Below are 21,156 nucleotides of genomic sequence, written 5' to 3'. Positions count from 1 at the left end.
AAGGAGATCGTACTAGTGGTCCTACTAGGCCGGCATGTTAAGGCGGTGTTCCATTTTGGCGAGCCATGGTCCCCAAGCGGAACATCCTTCGCCATCCACTTGAGGAAACACGTCATGCAATCTTCTAGCTAGCCCACAGTTCCTCGTCCTCTTGAACGGTGTTTGAGACAAAAATCAGGTACCCGTGGCCTGGGAGAACTCTAACCAAAGTGGCCTTCACCATGCCTGTTACTAACTCGCAGATGTGCATGATCCGCCCTGAAAGGAGTCGGTCCCTTGCAATCGCCTTCTTCTCGCTGCCTACTAGGGTGAGGAGAGTGCAAGAAATCTGTTCCTACGAAGCATGTAGAAGTGCGTTAGCTAGATACCTAAAAATGCAATTTGTTGACCCATCAACGCTTAATTATTTTGAGGTCCTCCATTTGAAATTAAAGACTAAGGAGTTGCTGCTCTTTCTAGATTATTTTGAGGTCATCCACTTGAAATTAGAGACTAAGGAGTTGCTGCTCTTTTTAGGATATGATCGTCGTCTGTGACACCAACTGGGTACTATTATTTGTCGATTGTGTCACTCCTAGAATGCCAAGTTTAATCTTCTCAAGCATTATAGGGTATAGTGCGTCAAATTTGGCTTGGACTAAGGCATTGACTCTATCCGATTTTTCCTTTGCTGGTGTGCTTCCTCTTTCGTTAGCTTGAGATAGTGGTTGTTCCGGTTAGCATTGCCCCGACGCCAAAGTTATGACCTCTAGTCTGGTCCTTTTTCCTGCTGAGAGCCACTAGAATTGTGTCGGATTCTCACCTCGGGCCATCCGCCGAATCCTGGGAGGGACCCTAGGTAATCACTACCTACAATATGAAAGCGTACGGTTTAGAAACATACCTACTTGGTAAAAAATATATTATGAAAGTTGTCGGGACCCTGGATCGACGATATGCAAATCTAGACATTCGACTAAAGAATGCATACCATGGTACCATGCAAAAAAAAAACTAACAAATGCATATTAAAGATTCCAAACTCATCCACATATTGTGCACGTTATATCCATAACGCAGCATGCATGCCATGTAGGTCAGAACAATAGATAACACAACACAACTCTACAGCAGATGTGCACCATATATATACAACAACTCTGAAACGAGTAAAATGTCACCCGCAAAAAAAAAGAAACAAGTAAAATGTAACAACTCAATACAAAACAAGGGTCTCGCCATCAAGGCTCTCAGCTAAGGCTCATGGTCGTGGTTGGTTGTGCCACTAGGACTCACAAAGGTGCCGGAAACGGCATGGAGATGGATTGCAATGTTGGCAGGGTAGCGATCGAGCTTAGTCCATCAGAGGTGTTTGAGAGGTGGTGGCAGAAGCTTGGCAAGTTGGTGGCGGCGGGAGAAATCGAAGGGCACATGAGGAGGTTGGCTTGGTGCCACACTCAAGATGTGTTCATAACATATACACCACGATTCGATTTTCTTCAAACTTACTCCTTCTGTCCCAAAACACTCTTATATTATGGAACGGAGGGAAGAGTAAAAAACGCTCTTATATTATGAGACGGAGGGAGTACAAATTAAATGAGATGCTTTTTGGGTGATCTGTAAAATAAATAAGTAAATAAATAAATAAGGAGTCAGAGTGCTAGAAAAAAAAATCCAGAGAGTGGCTATTTACTTTAAAAGAACAGTTTTTTATGAAAAATACAAGAGGTTTAAAAAGTGTGGCAAAGATGCCTATAGCCCTGCTCTAGTCGACGTCTCGACGAAACGTCGAAACCCCAGAAAAGCCCACGGCGGCCGCCAAGTTCACCCGGGAGCTCAGGTATGGCGGCTGCGGCTGCGGCTGCACGGCTGCTGCTCCCCAGGGCGACCAGGGCCGCGGCCTCCTCCTCCTCTCTTCTCCAGCGCCCTCTCCATTCCTTCTCCAGGTGCTTCAGAAGCCTCCTCCCGCGGCCGCCGCCCGCCGTCTTCCCGCGGCACCTCTCCGACGCTGCCTTCGACGCGCAGGCGCTGGACAACCGCGTCCCCGCTACCGTCATCACCGGCTTCCTCGGCTCCGGCAAGGTCCGCCTCGCTTACTCACCTTTCCCCTTGTAAAGTCAGTCTTACTAGTTGGAGCGGTAGGCTATAGAAGCCCGACTAGTCTGAACTCTGAACTCACTGCATATTCTTTTCTGCTCGACCAATGTAAGATCCGGATGTCCACTCGTGGCGCAGCCGATGTTAATATTTATTCAGATCTGAGAAACTGACGCTGTATCACTAAAACAGTACAGCCGGCGTGGATTTAAACCCATGAATGTGCTCACTGCCGTAGTGCCATGGTGCTATAATAATCTGTATAGGACTGATGCTTGTTTATTAAGGTTGGCTAATTGTTTCCAATCTCTCTTTGGCAGACAACCCTCCTGAATCACATTCTAACATCACAGCATGGGAAGAGGATTGCTGTCATTGAGAATGAGGTAACTGAAGATCCTTGTTTCTTGTAGCACTCTATTATGCCCAGTTAACATTGTTTAACATAATGTTTTGTAATGGATCAATACTGCACCAAATTAGCCCCATTTAACATGCCAAGACTCGGTTGTGCTAGAATAAGCCGTATTGTCCTTTACTGTGCAGTTTGGTGAGGTGGATATCGATAGCTCACTTGTAGCTAACCATTCATCCGTCGCTGAAGACATTGTGATGGTGAATAATGGCTGCTTGTGCTGCACTGTCCGAGGGGATCTTGTAAAGATGCTTCTCAAGTTGGTGAAGCAAAAGGGCGACAAGTTTGATCATATCGTCATTGAGACAACGGGTAAATCTCATTGGCTCAAAATCTACCAGACTACCAATATATGGTTATCATTTTTTAGTCTAAAGATGTGTCGAAGTTCTTGTGTCTGACAGAACTAATGTCACTGTCTAGGTCTTGCAAAGCCTGGTCCTGTTATTGAGACATTTTGTTCTGATGAATTGGTCTCGAAATATGTGAAACTTGATGGTGTGGTTACTTTGGTTGATTGTAAGCATGCGATGAAACACTTGAATGAAGTGAAAGCAAGGTGGGTTGTGAATGAGGCAGTAGAACAAGTTGCTTACGCAGACCGGATTATACTGAACAAGGTATTTAGTCAGTCGATAGAACTATGTAAAAGGATCTGATGCAAACAAAAAGTGTTATTTAAGCACGTCTTTTTTTTGCATTTTCTTCTTCAAGAATACATCATAAAAGTGCTTCTTGCTTTTCTAATGCTGCATAATTGCTATGAATGCAGACTGATTTGGTTGATGATGCAGAACTGGAGGTTTTAACCAACAAGATCAAGGTAGGGTTGGTAAAATGCCTTCAGAAAACAGAGTTTTTTTTAATCAAGTGCAAACTTATTATTTTTTGCCCAAACTGAAAAGTTTCTCGTTGCAGCTCATAAATGGGATGGCACAAATGAGAAATGCAAAGTTTGGTGATGTCGACATGGATTTTGTGCTAGGAATTGGGGGTTATGACCTTGATAGGTTAGTATCTTTATTTTCTTATCTGTTAAAGAATGTTGGGCTGTAATCCTGGGAGTCAGATGCCATATTTTGTTTCTCTAATTGAGATAATATATCTGCAGGATTGAGGCTGCAGTCCAATTGAATGAAAACAAAGAGACAGCTCATTGCCACTTGGGACATGAGCATGGTAATGTTCAGGCTCCGGTATCCATGTGTTCTTAGTCCCACCATATTAGAGACATGCTTACTTTTATATCTAGGGATCATGACAACATTTTGTGGCTTCCATTTGGCTTTCTACCTTTTATCAAAATTTCTGAAGGAGACAGATAAATTCTCAATAATTGAGATGATACCCAGACTTGCAACTTACTCGATATTTTCTGTGTGCATTCATTTTTATTCAACTCTCTCCTTTTCTCAGTACATTCAGTTTACTCTGCTGACTTGTAGGACACCATCATGACCATGTCCATGATGCAGCTGTTACTAGTGTAAGTATTGTTTCGGAGGGACTACTTGATCTGGATGAGGTAAACAAATGTAGTTAAGATTTGCTTGAAATGTGGTTCTTCCTTTTACCACCAAACTCTTCCTCAGCAAATGAACTAGTTTATCACTGACGTGCAATGTCTTTTCAAGGTTAACGATTGGCTGGAGAGACTGGTTGATGAGAAAGGCGAAGACCTGTACAGATTAAAGGGTGTTATATCCGTCAACGAGTCAACTGGACGCTTCGTGTTTCAGGTTAGCCGGCCAAACCTTTCCTCTGCAAAGAAACCAGTTTATTATCATCTTCTGCTATGCTATCCCTTTGCTTGAACGAAGTCGATCCGTGTGATCAGAGCTACGTGTTGTTCTAAGCTTTTGATCATCCTTTTGTTGCCGCATAAAAGCTTTTGTTCCGGTGCCTCTGCAGTTTCGCCCGTTCTAATATATGTCATCCTGCTGCTAACTCCTAGTCAAAATTGCAGGGCGTGCACTCTATGTTGGAAGGTTGCCCAGCGAAGCCGTGGGAGGATGATGAGAAGAGGATCAGCAAGCTCGTGTTTATCGGCAGGAATCTGGACGAAGCGGCGCTAAGGAAGGCCTTCAAAGGTTGCCTGTTGTGATGAACCCTCTGATCATGTGTTTATCTCATTGGGATCGTGGTTGAGGTTGAGAACGACTACAGAAGTAAATCGGGCGAAAAGGGCGAGTGCAAGGCCCTATGTTTTCTTTTTGGTGTTGATGTTTGCCTCAGAGTTCTCTGAGAAACCGAGTAGTGTATCTTGTACTAGACTAGGCTAGAAGTAGAGAGTCGAATTGTGTGGTATCCATGTCTTGATGAGAACCATAACTGTATGCCGTTGTACTTTTCTTGCGATTTATATAGGTTAAAAAACAAACCATGGTGAGTTTCCTGTGATGAAACTAGAGAGAGAATTTCATGTGTCAGCTCAGCCGTCTGAAACTCTGAATACGTACATGCCTTTGCCATGTCTTGGATGCCATTCTATTGGAATTTGGCCGTGTGACCGGCTCTATTTACCTCCAAAATACCGGATATTTTGCCAAAAAAGAAAGGACCCTCTTATCTGGCCGGCGTTCGCTGTGAGGGGGTGACATTTGCAAACGTTTTCACAGCAGTTTTAGGTGTGTATGTGGTGACGGTTCCTTCAGAGCGACATAGTCCTCCTCCCCAAAAATCCCACGTCGCTCCGAGAAAACAGCCACCTCCGGTACAACTAAAACCGCTAGCAAAAACATTTGAAATGCCATGCTCTCCCAACGAACGTCAGCCAAATAAGATTTCTGAAAAAAAAAGAACTTCACATGAACTTTGCCGTGTGACAGACTTGTACACCTCTCCGCCAGAAGTAGTCACGCGTTTCTATCCGCCTAACGAACACACCACAAATCGAAAACCGAGATTTTGCATGAAATTTGCAAGAAAATAATAAAATTCTGTCACGAGATTTGAGAAAGGAAAATCGATTTCGAATTCGAAGCAAACAACCGAATTCCGCGAGACAATTGCTCGTATGGAATCCCACACGGGAGAACGAGTAATACGGCACACGTGGCGTCCGCTGATTTGCGGTGCGCCCCTACGCTACGCGGCTGCCCGTGCCAGTTCCCCCAACGGCTATATCATTTACACCCTTCCATCTTTGCCTCCCCCCATACCACTATTTCCACCCCACGGATCCTCCAAGAACTCCCCCGCCCCGCCCCGCACAGAACCAACTCCGCCGCACCGCCAGATCAACCCGCCGCCCTCCCCCGTCCCCGCGAGCCAGCGAATCCGCCGCGCGCGCGCTCGCTCGCCCGGGGGGAAACGCCCGCCGCCTCGACCGCGCTCGGAGCTCCGCAGGACCCTCCTCCTCCTCCTCGCGCTCAAAGCTCGTTTCTTTTCTTGGTTACTGATTGCGATCTCGTTTCTTGGTCCTCGTCCGCGCGCTGCTAATCTCGCCGTGTTCCTTCTTTTGGTAGAAAAATTCCTCTCCGCGTGAGGGGCCTTCACCGAGTTTGATTTGGTTTATTTCTATATATGCTCGTCTGCCTGCGAATCCGTTGCTCGATTTAGGGCTACTTCCGTGCTGATCCCCGGCTCGAATTGCACTGCTCTGTGCGCCCTACTAATCTTGCTCGCATCAGTACTACCGCCGTTTCTTGTTTGTTCTGATCCATGGACGCAGGTTCCGACATGATGTCGCCGGAGAAGAGCGGCAGGCGGGGCGCGCGGCCGCCGCTCCGGGAGGCCGGCTCGATCTCGATGCCCTCCATGCCGCCGCTCCAGGAGCCCGGCTCCAGGCCCAGGCCCTACATGCCGTCCCTCTGCTCCACGCCCCGCAACCCTGCCGTCAAGTGCTATGTGAGTCCCCGATCGATCCCGTTTCCCCCTTTCGCCTGTTGTCCTGTGCGTGCGCGCCACTTGTTCGACGGAATGACTGAACGGGTGTGAATCTGCCTGTTTGTTTGTCTGGCAGGGCGACAGGTTCATCCCCGACAGGTCGGCGATGGACATGGACATGGCGCACTACCTGCTGACGGAGCCGAGGAAGGACAGGAAGAACGGGGCGACGCCGTCGCCGGCCAAGGAGGCGTACCGGAAGCTGCTGGCCGAGAAGCTGCTCAACAACCGCACCAGGATCCTCGCCTTCCGCAACAAGCCGCCGGAGCCTGACAACAGCATCCTCACGGAGCTCCGTGCCGACGTGGCCTCCGTCCAGGCCAGACCGGCGAAGAAGCGTCGATACATCCCTCAGGTACGGCACGCTTAGTTTGTGGTACTGCTCTCATTGGTGTTGCAGTTGTAGTGGTGATTGTGATGATGATTACTGACTTGATGTGCATTGGAAACCTGATGCAGTCCGCAGATAGGACTCTGGATGCGCCAGACCTCGTTGACGATTACTACCTCAACCTGCTGGACTGGGGAAGCGCCAATGTGCTGTCCATTGCACTGGGCAACACGGTGTACCTCTGGGACGCCGCAAGTGGGTCTACGTCCGAGCTTGTTACCGTTGATGAGGATGATGGCCCTGTCACTAGTGTTAGCTGGGCTCCTGATGGCCAGAACATTGCTATTGGCCTCAACTCCTCTGCTGTCCAGATCTGGGATTCCAGCTCAAACCGACTGGTTGGTACTTCTTGGCCTCTCTCTCCTGTTATAATTCTCTGTTAGCAGCATTATTATTTGTGCTTTTTAGTTGCTGATCATGATTCATTCTGCAGCTGAGGACACTGCAAGGTGTGCATGAGTCGAGAGTCGGATCACTGGCATGGAACAAGAGCATCCTGACCGCTGGTGGTATGGACGGCAAGATCGTGAACAATGATGTGAGGATTAGGGACCATGCTGTGCAGACATACCGCGGGCACTCGCAGGAGGTGTGTGGACTCAAGTGGTCTGGATCAGGGCGGCAGCTAGCCAGCGGTGGAAACGACAACCTCCTCCACATATGGGATGTGTCCATGGCATCCTCTGCACAATCTGCAGGCCGCACCCAATGGCTGCACAGGATGGAAGACCACTCGGCTGCGGTGAAGGCGCTCGCATGGTGCCCATTCCAGAGCAACCTGCTGGCGTCGGGTGGCGGCGCAAATGACCGATGCATCAAGTTCTGGAACACACACACTGGCGCATGCCTCAACTCAGTCGACACCGGGTCACAAGTCTGCGCACTGCTATGGAACAAGAATGACAGAGAGCTGCTGAGCTCGCATGGATTCACTCAGAACCAGCTAACGTTGTGGAAGTACCCGTCGATGGCCAAGATGGCCGAGCTCAATGGCCATACTTCCCGTGTCCTCTTCATGGCTCAGGTAACCTTTGCTCGCTCCCTATGCTTTGTAGCTAAATTTGAAACACATACTGTGTGCACCACAGATGGCTTATGGTTGTCTTTTGTTGAACCTTTGCAGAGCCCTGATGGTTGCACGGTGGCATCTGCTGCAGCAGACGAGACCCTGCGCTTCTGGAACGTGTTTTCCGAGGCTCCGAAGTCTGCGGTGAAAGAGAAGACTTCACAGAGCAGAATGTTCAACAGCTACAATCACCTACGCTAAGGGAGCAGGTCCCAGCAACTGCTGTAACTCTGACAAGAAGTAGCAGGCTAGGCGCAAAGAGTAACTGCATCATGAGCTGATTGTACTTAGAAATTCTTTGTGTGTATTGAAGTATCTGTGGGTACTTCAGTATGCTGGTAACTCTAGTTGTTGTTCTACATTGATCCAGATGAACATCAAGACCAGTTTGATGTATTATACTTACATATGTCAGTGATATATAGTACTCCCTCCGACCCATACTAATTGTCGCAACTCTCTAGTACAACTTTTGTACTAAAGTTGTACTAAAGCTGCAACAATTAATTTGGATCGAAGAGAGTATATATTTTTCTTATGAACAATGCATGGTCTCAAAATCGTGTGTCGCTTGAGAGTATCTGTATTGTTGCCTCAAAACTATTCTTTGTTGCTTTTGGTGTTTCCTGTCGACTGTTTTTGCTGTTGACGTGAGGCTGGTCTGGAGGTGCTTCTCTTTTGGTTGCCTTCTTTATGCAACCTGAAGCCACCACACCACTATTTTAGAGATAATTGCACGTATCATCCTGGAAGTTGCCGGCGATGTCCAACTCGGTCCCGGAAGTTGAGAACTGATCCACTACGGTCCTGATACGGGGAAATACGTCCCCAATATGGTCCTGGATGTTGGACGGCCAGTCCTGCGTCTACACGTCGCGTGCGTACACAGGATACGCCCGTATGACACGTCAGCGCCTGGCCTGCTCGTCAAAAGGGAGCCCACCAGTCAGCGCGGAGCCCACCCGTCAGTACGCTTGGAGTGGATAAGACGCCGAGCCGCTTCGTCGGTGAAAAAATCCCCAATCTCCCAAACTATCCACCTGCAATCCCTAGCTTCTCCTGCGGCGATGGGCGGGGCTAGCGTGACCTCCACCACCATTTATGTCGACGTTGAGAGCGAAGACGGCAGCAGCGCGACGGCGGCGGTCGTCGCCGGTGATGGATCCGGGCGCAGCTTGCTGGAGAGGGCTTATCCACAGGAGGTATGGCGTCGGGGCGAGCCGTGTCTCCGTCCGGAGAGGAGCCGTGTCATGCTGGCCCGGACGCCATCTATAGATGCGTTTGAGGGTCGGTATGGCAATTTGGTTCTGCTGGCCACGGTGGTAGGAGACGGCGAGGAGGCAGTGACGCCGGCTGATCTGCTGGCGGCCATCGAGGCCCGTTGCGGTGTGCTGCAGTCGGAGGTGAGCATTGAGGTCGCTTGCCCCCCGCATGACCTATGGCTGTTGTTCTCAACGGAGGAAAAGTGCACGATGGTGCTGCAATCGTCGATGAAGTTCAAGTGTTGCCGCCGGTGGATCCAGTTTCAGCACTGGGTAAGAGAGATTCGCGCCACCCCGGATGCTCTGGAGTACAAAACGAAGCTCAGTTTGGAAGGGCTCCCAGATCAGGCTTGGTCAATGCAGTCAGTGAAAAGTGTTCTAAAGGATTTAGGCGGCGACCTGATAGAGATCATACGACCAAAGAACAGGCGCGAGCTTGAGGTAATCGCATGGCTTCGTGACCCGTCGAAAGTGGGCAAGATGCTGGACGTGGAGATTGTCGAGCCTAAGCTTGCGCTCTGTACAGATCCTCCTCCGCAATCAGTTGAAGAGTTTGTGGCGATGGAAATGGTGTCGTCTTACGGGCCGTCGTCGCCGAGGAAGAAGAAGACGCTGGTGTATCGTGTCATCTGTCACATCAAGGAGGTGACTGATCGTGGTCCTCTACTCGCCGAAGACCTGCCGGATGCATGGCTTCCGAACGAAGGGGAAGACCTGACACGGACGCACAAATTCAGCACTGTGCTTGGCAAAGTCGATGGCAATGAGGATTGAGCTATCTATCTATCTAACTAGTTGGAGTATCTGTAGTATTCAATCTATGTAGTTTGTGAACTGCTGTAGTATTATGTATGTCACTGAGTTATATATTATGTGGGTGCCTCTTTTGTGAATTTGGTATGTAATATTCAGTGCTTGACAGACTATCTATGTATGGATCTCATGCTATGTTGGAAGTTTTTGATCATTATGAAAATGGAGCTCACTGTCACTTCTATCATTATGAAAATGCCGCTCCTAAATATGCAATCCTTATTTGTATCTATACATACAGTTATGGCATTAATCCTTCCAAGCACCTCATTTGTCATATCTCCAAATAACAGCACCCAGTTTACATATTACAGAAGAGAGCATATAACAACAACCAGTTTACATACTACAGAAGTAATCATATAAGAAGTCTGACATCCAGTTTGCATATTACAAAAGCTATCCATTATATTCTGGAGCATATAACAAGTCTTACTGCCAGTTTACATACTACAAAAGAAAGCATATTACAAAAGCTATCCAACAGGATCTGGAGCATGATCACGAGCAGAACATGTTCATTAACACGTTCTACATCTGATCACAAACAGAACACAAAATGAAACCTCCACTTTTCGTTAATTTTCAACCGCCCCTAAGTTCATCAAACATGCTAACTTTTCTTGGTTTTTTAAATGTTCTCCTGTTTTGACTAGAGTTTGCTCCAGTTCTCTTCATTGTTGTAGTTTTGGACTGACATGCATTCATCCTCTGCTCCTCCACCATTGCTTCTCTATCTTGTTGTGCCTTCCTCTTATCTGCATCCTGCAAAGCTGCCTGCACTCTTGTAGCTTCCTGCTGGACAGTCTGCTGCTCCCAAGCTCTTTGCCTTGCTATCTCCTGTGTTTGCAGAAATGATTGCTGCCTATCAATCTCATCTTCTTGATTTATAAGAAACAATGCCTCTTCTGCATCAAATTTAGTCTTGCAAACTCTTTTTTTCTCTTCAACAATTCTTTGTCTTTCTTCCGCCTCAATTCTTTTTGCCTCTTCTGCTTCTTTTTTCCTTTTCTCCATAGCTTCTCTCCTTTTGTCTGCCATGGCCAGTTTATCCTCTAGGGCCTTTTTTTCTTTTCCTCACTAGCTTTCCTCCTCTCTTCTGCAGCAATTCTTTTTTCTTCAAGTGCAGCCTTCTTTTTCTCCTCTGCAACATGTTTCTTTGCTAGTAGGTCATCTTTCTTCTTCTGAGCAGACAACTTGATTTTGTCCTCTTCTTCTTTTAACTTCGCAATGGCTGCATCAAACTTGGCCTGATCTGCTATCTCTCTTCTCTCGGCTGCTGCTCTAAGTCTGGCAAGTGCAACAACCTCTCTCTTCCTGTGCACATCACCAGTTTTTGTTGCTGTAGTAGGTTGAATTGGAGGTTGTGAGAGGGCTTGCTGCTGTATGAAAGCATTCTTAGGTAGTGGGCCATGCACAACTTCCTCTCTCTGCCTTGATTCCCTCTGCATTAGTTAACAATTGTTTTAACTCAGAATCAATACATGTTGTGTGTAAACAGAGTTTGCGCAAAAAGAGTACGTGCAAGCAGTTTTTAAACTTACTTCCTGTGTTAAAGTAGCTAGCATCTCTGAATGATACAAAGGTTGTTCATGGTTAAGAACACCAGCTGTCTGAAGATTAATTTCCTGGAAAGTAATAATGCAGAAAGATTATTGGTGCATTAAATGATGTTCTATGAGTAACAGATTTATTGTTTCTTGATCTCAAGATTTACCTGAGTAAGGCCTATTGTTTCTTCATCTGAAGATGACACATCTGGCTCAGCTCGAACTCTATGGCTTCTTGTTTTTTTCTTAGGCTTCAACCCTAACTTCCAGTCCAAGCAACCATTTATGTTATGACCAGCACCTCCACAATATCCACAATGGATGACTGCACCTGCCTTATTGATCTTCACACCTCTCTTTCCCTGCTTCTCTTCTGGTTGTTGTCTCCTATTCCTTGCCCGTCTTCCTTTCTTTTTCTGAAGTGGTGGTGGTATGATTTTTCTGCCATTCATATTAGCCCACTCACTCACATCATTGCATGGCATGATAATGTGCTCATATACCTTGCAATAAGTCTCAATAGAGTAACAAGAGTTCACCCTTGATTCTGGTGGTATTTTGTCATATCTAAGAGCAGAGACTCCATGAGAACATGGGATACCTGACAAATCCCATCTTTTGCAGCTACACTTCTCCATTCTTGTGTCCACACTGAAGTCCATACCTCTATCATTGACTACAAACAACCCTTTTCCAGCTGGTGCAGCATGACAAGTTCTTGCAAATTCAATATTCTTATCCAATTTCTTTCTTATCTTTGGACAAATAGTACCATGCCACTTCAAGACCTCTTGTTGTTTTCCATAATTCCTTCCCATGTTTTGGCCCTTGATCCTCTGACACATGCTTATAATTGGCATCTCCCTAGCCTCCAGGATGTACCTGTTGAACACCTCACAATTGTTATTGAGCAGCACATCACACTTTAGGAAATCTGATGGGGAACGTAGCAGAAATTCAAATTTTTCCTACGTGTCACCAAGATCTATCTATGGAGAAACCAGCAACGAGGGGAAGGAGAGTGCATCTACATACCCTTGTAGATCGCTAAGCGGAAGCGTTCAAGAGAACGGGGTTGATGGAGTCGTACTCGTTGTGATCCAAATCACCGATGATCCTAGTGCCAAACGGACGGCACCTCCGTGTTCAACACACGTACAGCCCGGTGACGTCTCCCATGCCTTGATCCAGCAAGGAGAGAGGGAGAGGTTGAGGAAGACTCCATCCAGCAGCAGCACAACGGCGTGGTGGTGGTGGAGGAGCGTGGTACTCCAGCAGGGCTTCGCCAAGCACCGCAAGAGACGAGGAGGAGAGAGGTAGGGCTGCGCCAGGGAGAGATCAAATCATATATCTTGCAACCCTCATAACCTCAAGTATATATAGGGGAAGGGGAGGGGCTGCGCCCCCATCTAGGGTTCCCTCCCTAGGGGTGGCGGCAGCCCCCAAAAACCCATCTAGGGTGCGGCCAGGTGGAGGGGGAGAGGGAGGCGCACCAGGGTGGGCCTTAGGGCCCATCTGCCCTAGGGTTTGCCCCCTTCCCCTCTTTCCTGAGCCTTGGGCCTTGGTGGGGGTGTTGGGGAACGTAGCATAAATTCAAAATTTTCCTACGTGTCACCAAGATCTATCTATGGAGAGACTAGCAATGAGGGGAAGGAGAGTGCATCTACATACCCTTGTAGATCGCTAAGCGGAAGCGTTCAAGTGAACGGGGTTGATGGAGTCGTACTCGTCGTGATTCAAATCACCGATGGTCAAGTGCCGAACGCACGGCACCTCCGCGTTCAACACACGTACAGCCCGATGACGTCTCCCATGCCTTGATCCAGCAAGGAGAAGGGAGAGGTTGATGGAGATCCAGCAGCACGACGGCGTGGTGGAAGTAGCGGGATTCCAACAGGGCTTCGCTAAGCGCTGCGGGAGGAGGAAGATGTGTCACGGGAGGGAGAGGGAGGCGCCAGGCCTTAGATTGGTTTGCTCCACCTTTTCCCCCACTATATATAGGGCCAAGGGAGAGGGGGAGGCGCAGCCCTTGCCCCTTCCTCCAAGGAAGGGTGCGGCCAAGGGTGGGGAGGAGTCCATCCTCCCCAAGGCACCTCGGAGGTGCCTTCCCCTTTTAGGACTCTCCCCTTTTTCCCATCTCTTGGCGCATGGGCCTCTTGGGGCTGGTGCCCTTGGCCCATATAGGCCAAGGCACAACCCCTACAGCCCATGTGGCCCCCCGGGGTAGGTGGCCCCACCCGGTGGACCCCCGGGACCCTTCCGGTGGTCCCGGTACAATACCGATGACCCCGAAACTTGTCCCGATGGCCGAAACAGCACTTCCTATATATAATTCTTTACCTCCGGACCATTCCGGAACTCCTCGTGACGTCCGGGATCTCATTCGGGACTCCGAACAACATTCGGGTTACCGCATACTAATATCTCCATAACCCTAGCGTCACCGAACCTTAAGTGTGTAGACCCTACGGGTTCGGGAGACATGCAGACATGATCGAGACGTTCTCCGGTCAATAACCAACAGCGGGATCTGGATACCCATGATGGCTCCCACATGTTCCACGATGATCTCATCGGATGAACCACGATGTCAAGGACTTAATCAATCCCGTATACAATTCCCTTTGTCTAGCGGTATGTTACTTGCCCGAGATTCGATCGTCGGTATCCAATACCCAGTTCAATCTCGTTACCGGCAAGTCTCTTTACTCGTTCCGTAACACATCATCCCGTGATCAACTCCTTGGTCACATTGCGCATATGATGATGTCCTACCGAGTGGGCCCAGAGATACCTCTCCGCTTACACGGAGTGACAAATCCCAGTCTCGATTCGTGCCAACCCAACAGACACTTTCGGAGATACCTGTAATGCACCTTTATAGTCACCCAGTTACGTTGTGACGTTTGATACACCCAAAGCACTCCTACGGTATCCGGGAGTTGCACAATCTCATGGTCTAAGGAAATGATACTTGACATTAGAAAAGCTTTAGCATACGAACTACACGATCTAGTGCTATGCTTAGGATTGGGTCTTGTCCATCACATCATTCTCCTAATGATGTGATCCCATTATCAATGACATTCAATGTCCATGGTCAGGAAACCGTAACCATCTATTGATCAACGAGCTAGTCAACTAGAGGCTCACTAGGGACATGGTGTTGTCTATGTATCCACACATGTATCTGAGTTTCCTATCAATACAATTATAGCATGGATAATAAACGATTATCATGAACAAGGAAATATAATAATAATCAATTTATTATTGCCTCTAGGGCATATTTCCAACAGTCTCCCACTTGCACTAGAGTCAATAATCTAGTTCACATCGCCATGTGATTAACACTCACAGGTCACATCGCCATGTGACTAACACTCAAGAGTTTACTAGAGTCAGTAGTCTAGTTCACATCACTATGTGATTAACACTCAATGAGTTTTAGGTTTGATCATGTTGCTTGTGAGAGAGGTTTTAGTCAACGGGTCTGAACCTTTCAGATCCGTGTGTGCTTTACAAATCTCTATGTCATCTCCTAGATGTAGCTACCACGTTCCATTTGGAGCTAATCCAAATAACTGTTCTGCTTGGAGCTATTCTAAATTGTTGCTCCATTATATGCATCCGGTATCTCTACTCAGAGCTATCCGGATAGGTGTTAAGCTTGCATCGACGTAACCCTTTACGACGAACTCTTTTACCACCTCCATAATTGAGAAAAATTCCTTAGTCCACTAGTTACTAAGGATAACTTTGGCCGCTGTACTGTGATCCATTCTTGGATCACTCTTGTACCCCTTGACTGACTCATGGCAAGGCACACTTCAGGTGCGGTACACAGCATAGCATACTGTAGAGCCTATGTCTTAAGCATAGGGGACGTGTTGGAAATATGCCCTAGAGGCAATAATAAATTAGTTATTATTATATTTCCTTGTTCATGATAATCGTTTATTATCCATGCTATAATTGTATTGATAGGAAACTCAGATACATGTGTGGATACATAGACAACACCATGTCCCTAGTGAGCCTCTAGTTGACTAGCTCGTTGATCAATAGATGGTTACGGTTTCCTAACCATGGACATTGGATGTCGTTGATAACGGGATCACATCATTAGGAGAATGATGTGATGGACAAGACCCAATCCTAAGCCTAGCACAAAGATCGTGTAGTTCGTATGCTAAAGCTTTTCTAATGTCAAGTATCATTTCCTTAGACCATGAGATTGTGCAACTCCCGGATACCGTAGGAATGCTTTGGGTGTATCAAACGTCACAACGTAACTGGGTGACTATAAAGGTGCACTACAGGTATCTCTGAAAGTGTCTGTTGGGTTGGCACGAATCGAGACTGGGATTTGTCACTCAGTGTAAACGGAGAGGTATCTCTGGGCCCACTCGGTAAGACATCATCATATGCGCAATGTGACCAAGGAGTTGATCACGGGATGATGTGTTACGGAACGAGTAAAGAGACTTGCCGGTAACGAGATTGAACAAGGTATAGGGATACCGACGATCGAATCTCGGGCAAGTACAATACCGCTAGACAAAGGGAATTGTATACGGGATTGATTAAGTCCTTGACATCGTGGTTCATCCGATGAGATCATCATGGAACATGTGGGAGCCATCATGGGTATCCAGATCCCTCTGTTGGTTATTGACCGGAGAACGTCTCGGTCATGTCTGCATGTCTCCCGAACCCGTAGGGTCTACACACTTAAGGTTCGGTGACGCTAGGGTTATGAAGATATATGTGTATGCAGTAACCCGAATATTGTTCGGAGTCCCGGATGAGATCCCGGACGTCACGAGGAGTTCCGGAATGGTCCGGAGGTAAAGAATTATATATAGGAAGTGTTGTTTCGGCCATCGGGACAAGTTTCGGGGTTATCGGTATTGTACCGGGACCACCGAAAGGGTCCCGGGGGCCCACCGGGTGGGGCCACCTGTCCCGGGGGGCCACATGGGCTGTAAGGGGTGCGCCTTGGCCTATATGGGCCAAGGGCACCAGCCCCTATAGGCCCATGCGCCTAGGGTTTCCATATGGGAGGAGTCCCACTAGTGGAAGGCACCTCTAGGTGCCTTGGGGGGGAGGGAAACCTCCCTTGGGCAGCCGCACCTAGGAGATTGGATCTCCTAGGCTGGCGCACCACCCCCCTTGGCCCTCCTATATATAGTGGGGGAGAGGAGGAGCTTCATACACCAGCCCCTGGCGCCTCCCTCTCTCCCCGTTACGTCTCTCTCTCGTAGTATAGGCGAAGCCCTGCTACTGTGACGCCCTGCATCCACCACCACGCCGTCGTGCTGCTGGATCTTCATCAACCTCTCCCTCCTCCTTGCTGGATCAAGGCATGGGAGACGTCTCCGTTCCGTACGTGTGTTGAACGCGGAGGTGCCGTGCGTTCGGCACTTGATCATCGGTGATTTGAATCACGACGAGTACGACTCCATCAACCCCGTTCACTTGAACGCTTCCGCTTAGCGATCTACAAGGGTATGTAGATGCACTCTCCTTCCCCTCGTTGCTAGTCTCTCCATAGATAGATCTTGGTGACACGTAGGAAAATTTTGAATTTATGCTACGTTCCCCAACAGTGGCATCATGAGCTAGGTCTATTGCGTAGATTTTATGCACGAGTAGAACACAAAGTAGTTGTGGGCGTCGATTTTGTTCAATATGCTTGCCATTACTAGTCTTATCTTGATTCGGCGGCATCATGGGATGAAGCGGCCCAGACCGACCTTACACGTACTCTTACGTGAGAGTGGTTCCACCGACTGACATGCACTAGTTGCATAAGGTGGCTAGCGGGTGTCTGTCTCTCCCACTTTAGTCGGATCGGATTCGATGAAAAGGGTCCTTATGAAGGGTAAATAGCAATTGGCATATCACGTTGTGGTTTTGCGTAGGTAAGAAACGTTCTTGCTAGAAACCCATAGCAGCCACGTAAAACATGCAAACAACAATTAGAGGACATCTAACTTGTTTTTGCAGGGTATGCTATGTGATGTGATATGGCCAAAAGGATGTGATGAATGTTATATGTAATGTATGAGATTGATCATGTTCTTGTCAAGGGAATCACGACTTGCATGTCGATGACGAGACAACTTCAAGAAGACACGATGATGGAGATCATGATGATGGAGATCATGGTGTCATACCGGTGACAAGATGATCATGGAGCCCCAAGATGGAGATCAAAGGAGCTATATGATATTGGCCATATCATGTCACTATTATTTGATTGCATATGATGTTTATCATATTTATACATCTTATTTTCTTAGTACGACGGTAGTAAATAAGATGATCCCTCATTAAAATTTCAAGATGTGTTCTCCCCTAACTGTGCACCGTTGCTACAGTTCGTCGCTTCGAAGCATCACGTGTTAATCGGGTGTGATAGATCCTTTCGTTCACATACAACGGGTGTAAGCAAGATTTACACATGCAAAAACACTTAGGGTTAACTTGACGAGCCTAGCATGTGAAGACATGGCCTCGGAACACAGAGACCGAAAGGTCGAGCATGAGTCGTATAGAAGATACGATCAACATGAAGATGTTCACCGACGTTGACTAGTCCGTCTCACGTGTTAATCGGACACGGCCTAGTTCACTCGGATCATGTAATCGCTTAGATGACTAGAGGGATGTCTATCTAAGTGGGAGTTCATACGATGAACTTAATTATCCTGAACATAGTCAAAAAGGATTTTGCAAATTATGTCGTAGCTCGCGTTTCAGTTCTACTGTTTAGATATGTTCCTAGAGAAAAAATTAGTTGAAAGTTGATAGTAGCAATTATGCGGACTAGGTTCGTAAACTGAGGATTGTCCTCATTGCTTCTTAGAAGGCTTATGTCCTTAATGCACCGCTCAGTGTGCTGAACCTCGAACGTCGTCTGTGGATGTTGCGAACATCTGACATACACATTTTGATAACTACGTGATAGTTCAGTTAAACGGTTTAGAGTTGAGGCACCAAAGACGTTTTTTGAAACGTCACAAAACATATGAGATGTTTTGAGGGCTGAAATTGGGATTTCAGGCTCGTGCCCACGTCAAGAGGTATAAGACCTCCGACGATTTTCTTAGCCTGCGAACTAAGGGAGAAAAGCTCAATTGTTGAGCTTGTGCTCAGATTGTCTGAGTACAACAATCACTTGAATCAAGTGGGAGTTAATCTTCCAGATGAGATAGTGATGTTTCTCCGAAGTCATTACCACCAAGCTGCTTGAGCTTCGTGATGAACTATGATATATCAGGGACATATATGATGATCCTTGAGATATCCGCGATGTTTGACACCACGAAAGTAGAAATCAAGAAGGAGCATCAATTGTTGATGGTTGGTGAAACCACTAGTTTCAAGAAGGGCAAGGGCAAGAAGGGATACTTCATGAAACGGCACAGCTGCTGCTCTAGTGAATAAACCCAAGGTTGAACCCAAACCCGAGACTGAGTGCTTCTGTAATAAGGGGAACAGCCACTGGAGCAGAATTACCCTAGATACTTGGTAGATAAGAAGGCTGGCAAGGTCGATAGAAGTATATTGGATATACATTGTGTTGATGTGTACTTTACTAGTACTCCTAGTAGCACCAGGATATTAGATACCGGTTCGGTTGCTAAGTGTTAGTAACTCGAAATAAAAGCTACGGAATAAGCAGAGACTAGCTAAAGGTGAGCTGACGATATGTGTTGGAAGTGTTTCCAATGTTGATATGATCAAGCATCGCACGCTCCCTCTACCATCGAGATTGGTGTTTGCGTTGAGCATAGACATGATTGGATTATGTCTATCGCAATACGGTTATTCATTTAAGGAGAATAATGGTTACTCTGTTTATTTGAATAATACCTTCAATGGTCTTACACCTAAAATGAATGGTTTATTGAATCTCGATCGTAGTGATACGCATGTTCATGCCAAAAGATAGTAATGATAGTACCACCTACTTGTGGCACTGCCACGTAAGTCATATCGGTATAAAACGCATGAGGAAGCTCCATGTTGATGGATCTTTGGACTCACTCATTTTTGAAAAGTTTGAGACATGCGAACCATGTCTATTGGTGTATATGCATGAAGAAACTCCATGCAAATGGACCGTTTGAACTCACTTGATTTTGAATCACTTGAGGCATGCAAATCATATCACATGGGCAAGATGACTGAAAGCCTCGGTTTCAGTCAAATAGAACAAGAAAGCAACTTGTTGGAAGTAATACATTTTTGATGTGTGCAGTCCAATGAGTGCTGAGGCATGTAGTGGATATCATTATGTTCTTACTTCACAGATGATTTGAGTAGATGTTGAGTATATTTACTTGATGAATCACGAGTCTGAATTATTGAAAGGTTCAAGTAATTTCAGGGTGAAGTTGAAAGATCGTCGTGACAAGAGGATAAAATATCTATGATATGATCATAGAGATGAATATCTGAATTACGAGTTTGGCACAGAATTAAGACATTGTGGAAATTGTTTCACAACTGATACAGCCTGGAACACCATAGTGTGATGGTGTGTCCGAACATCATAACTGCACCCTATTGGATATGATGCATACCATGATGTCTCTTATAAAATTACCATGATAGTTTATGGGTTAGGCATTAAAGACAACCACATTCACTTTAAATAGGGCACCACGTAATTCCGATGAGATGACACCGTATGAACTATGGTTTAGAGAAACCTAAGCTGTCATTTCTTAAAAGTTTGGGGCTGCGACGCTTATGTGAAAAAGTTTCAGGCTGATAAGCTCGAACCCAAAGCGGATAAATGCATCTTCATAGGACACCCAAAACAGTTGGGTATACCTCCTGTCTCAGATCCAAAAGCAATAAGGGATTGTTTCTAGAATCGGGTCCTTTCTCAAGGAAAAGTTTCTCTCGAAAGAATTGAGTGGGAGGATGGTGGAGACTTGATGAGATTATTAAACCGTTGCTTCAACTAGTGTATAGCAGGGCACAAAGAGTTGTTCCTGTGGCACCTACACCAATTGAAGTGCAAGCTTATAATATTGATCATGAGATTTCAGATCAAGTCACTACCAAACATCGTAGGATGACAAGGATGCGTACTACTTCAGAGTGGTACGTAATCCTGTCTTGGAAGTCATGTTGCTAGACAACAATGAACCTACGAGCTATGGAGAAGCGATGGTGGGCCTGGATTCCGATAAATGGCTCGAGGCCATATAATCCGAGAGAGGATCCATATATGAAAACAAAGTGTAGACTTTGGAAGAACTACTTGATGGTCGTAAGGCTGTTGAGTGCAGATGGATTTTAAAAGGAAGACGGACAATGATGGTAAATGTCACCATTAAGAAATCTCGACTTGTCATTAAGATGTTTTTCGACAAGTTCAAAGAGTTGAATACGGTGAGACTTTCTCACACGTAGCGATGCTAAAAGTCTGTTGGAATTATGTTAGCAGTTATTGCATTATTTATGAAATCTTGCAGATAGGATGTCAAAACATTGTTTCCTCGACGATTTTCTTGAGGAAAGGTTGTATGTGATACAACCGGAAGGTTTTGTCAATCCTGAAAGATGCTAATAAGTATGCAAAGCTCCAGCAATCCTTCTGAGGACTGGAGTAAGCATCTCGGAGTTGGAATGTATGCTTTGATGAGATGATCAAAGATTTTGGGTGT

General features: G+C 46.6%; 4 protein-coding genes across 4 annotated transcripts; 3 read left to right on the top strand and 1 right to left on the bottom strand.

Moving 5' to 3' along the window:
• The first annotated feature begins 1,753 nt into the window (after positions 1–1,753).
• On the top strand, positions 1,754–4,928 carry LOC125533985 (uncharacterized). The gene is made up of 10 exons (XM_048697301.2): positions 1,754–2,064; positions 2,400–2,465; positions 2,626–2,806; positions 2,918–3,114; positions 3,267–3,317; positions 3,413–3,504; positions 3,606–3,673; positions 3,940–4,019; positions 4,129–4,233; positions 4,461–4,928. The coding sequence occupies exons 1-10, from the start codon at positions 1,825–1,827 to the stop codon at positions 4,596–4,598; spliced, it is 1,218 nt and encodes a 405-aa protein (XP_048553258.1). The 5' UTR covers positions 1,754–1,824; the 3' UTR covers positions 4,599–4,928.
• A 724-nt stretch (positions 4,929–5,652) lies between these two features.
• On the top strand, positions 5,653–8,402 carry LOC125539599 (cell division cycle 20.2, cofactor of APC complex). The gene is made up of 5 exons (XM_048703091.2): positions 5,653–6,343; positions 6,459–6,737; positions 6,842–7,111; positions 7,207–7,797; positions 7,897–8,402. Exons 1-5 carry the CDS (start codon positions 6,158–6,160, stop codon positions 8,038–8,040), a joined length of 1,470 nt encoding a protein of 489 aa, XP_048559048.1. The 5' UTR covers positions 5,653–6,157; the 3' UTR covers positions 8,041–8,402.
• Positions 8,403–8,745: 343 nt separating this feature from the next.
• Positions 8,746–9,984, top strand: LOC147986573 (uncharacterized). The gene has a single exon (XM_087540090.1). It carries the CDS (start codon positions 8,907–8,909, stop codon positions 9,873–9,875), a length of 969 nt encoding a protein of 322 aa, XP_087396216.1. The 5' UTR covers positions 8,746–8,906; the 3' UTR covers positions 9,876–9,984.
• Positions 9,985–10,969: 985 nt separating this feature from the next.
• LOC147986572 (uncharacterized) lies at positions 10,970–12,245 on the bottom strand. Its single transcript, XM_087542065.1, has 3 exons — positions 11,632–12,245; positions 11,459–11,542; positions 10,970–11,359 (listed from the first exon to the last, which is right to left on the bottom strand). Exons 1-3 carry the CDS (start codon positions 12,124–12,126, stop codon positions 10,970–10,972), a joined length of 969 nt encoding a protein of 322 aa, XP_087398191.1. The 5' UTR covers positions 12,127–12,245.
• Positions 12,246–21,156: the final 8,911 nt, after the last annotated feature.

The sequence above is a fragment of the Triticum urartu genome, chromosome 2A, assembly GCF_056163025.1.
Source record: "Triticum urartu cultivar PI428250 chromosome 2A, HENAU_Tu73, whole genome shotgun sequence".
NCBI lineage: Eukaryota > Viridiplantae > Streptophyta > Magnoliopsida > Poales > Poaceae > Triticum > Triticum urartu.
The sequence above is the reverse complement of the archived record's forward strand: the minus strand, read 5'-3'. Positions and strand labels throughout refer to the sequence as shown.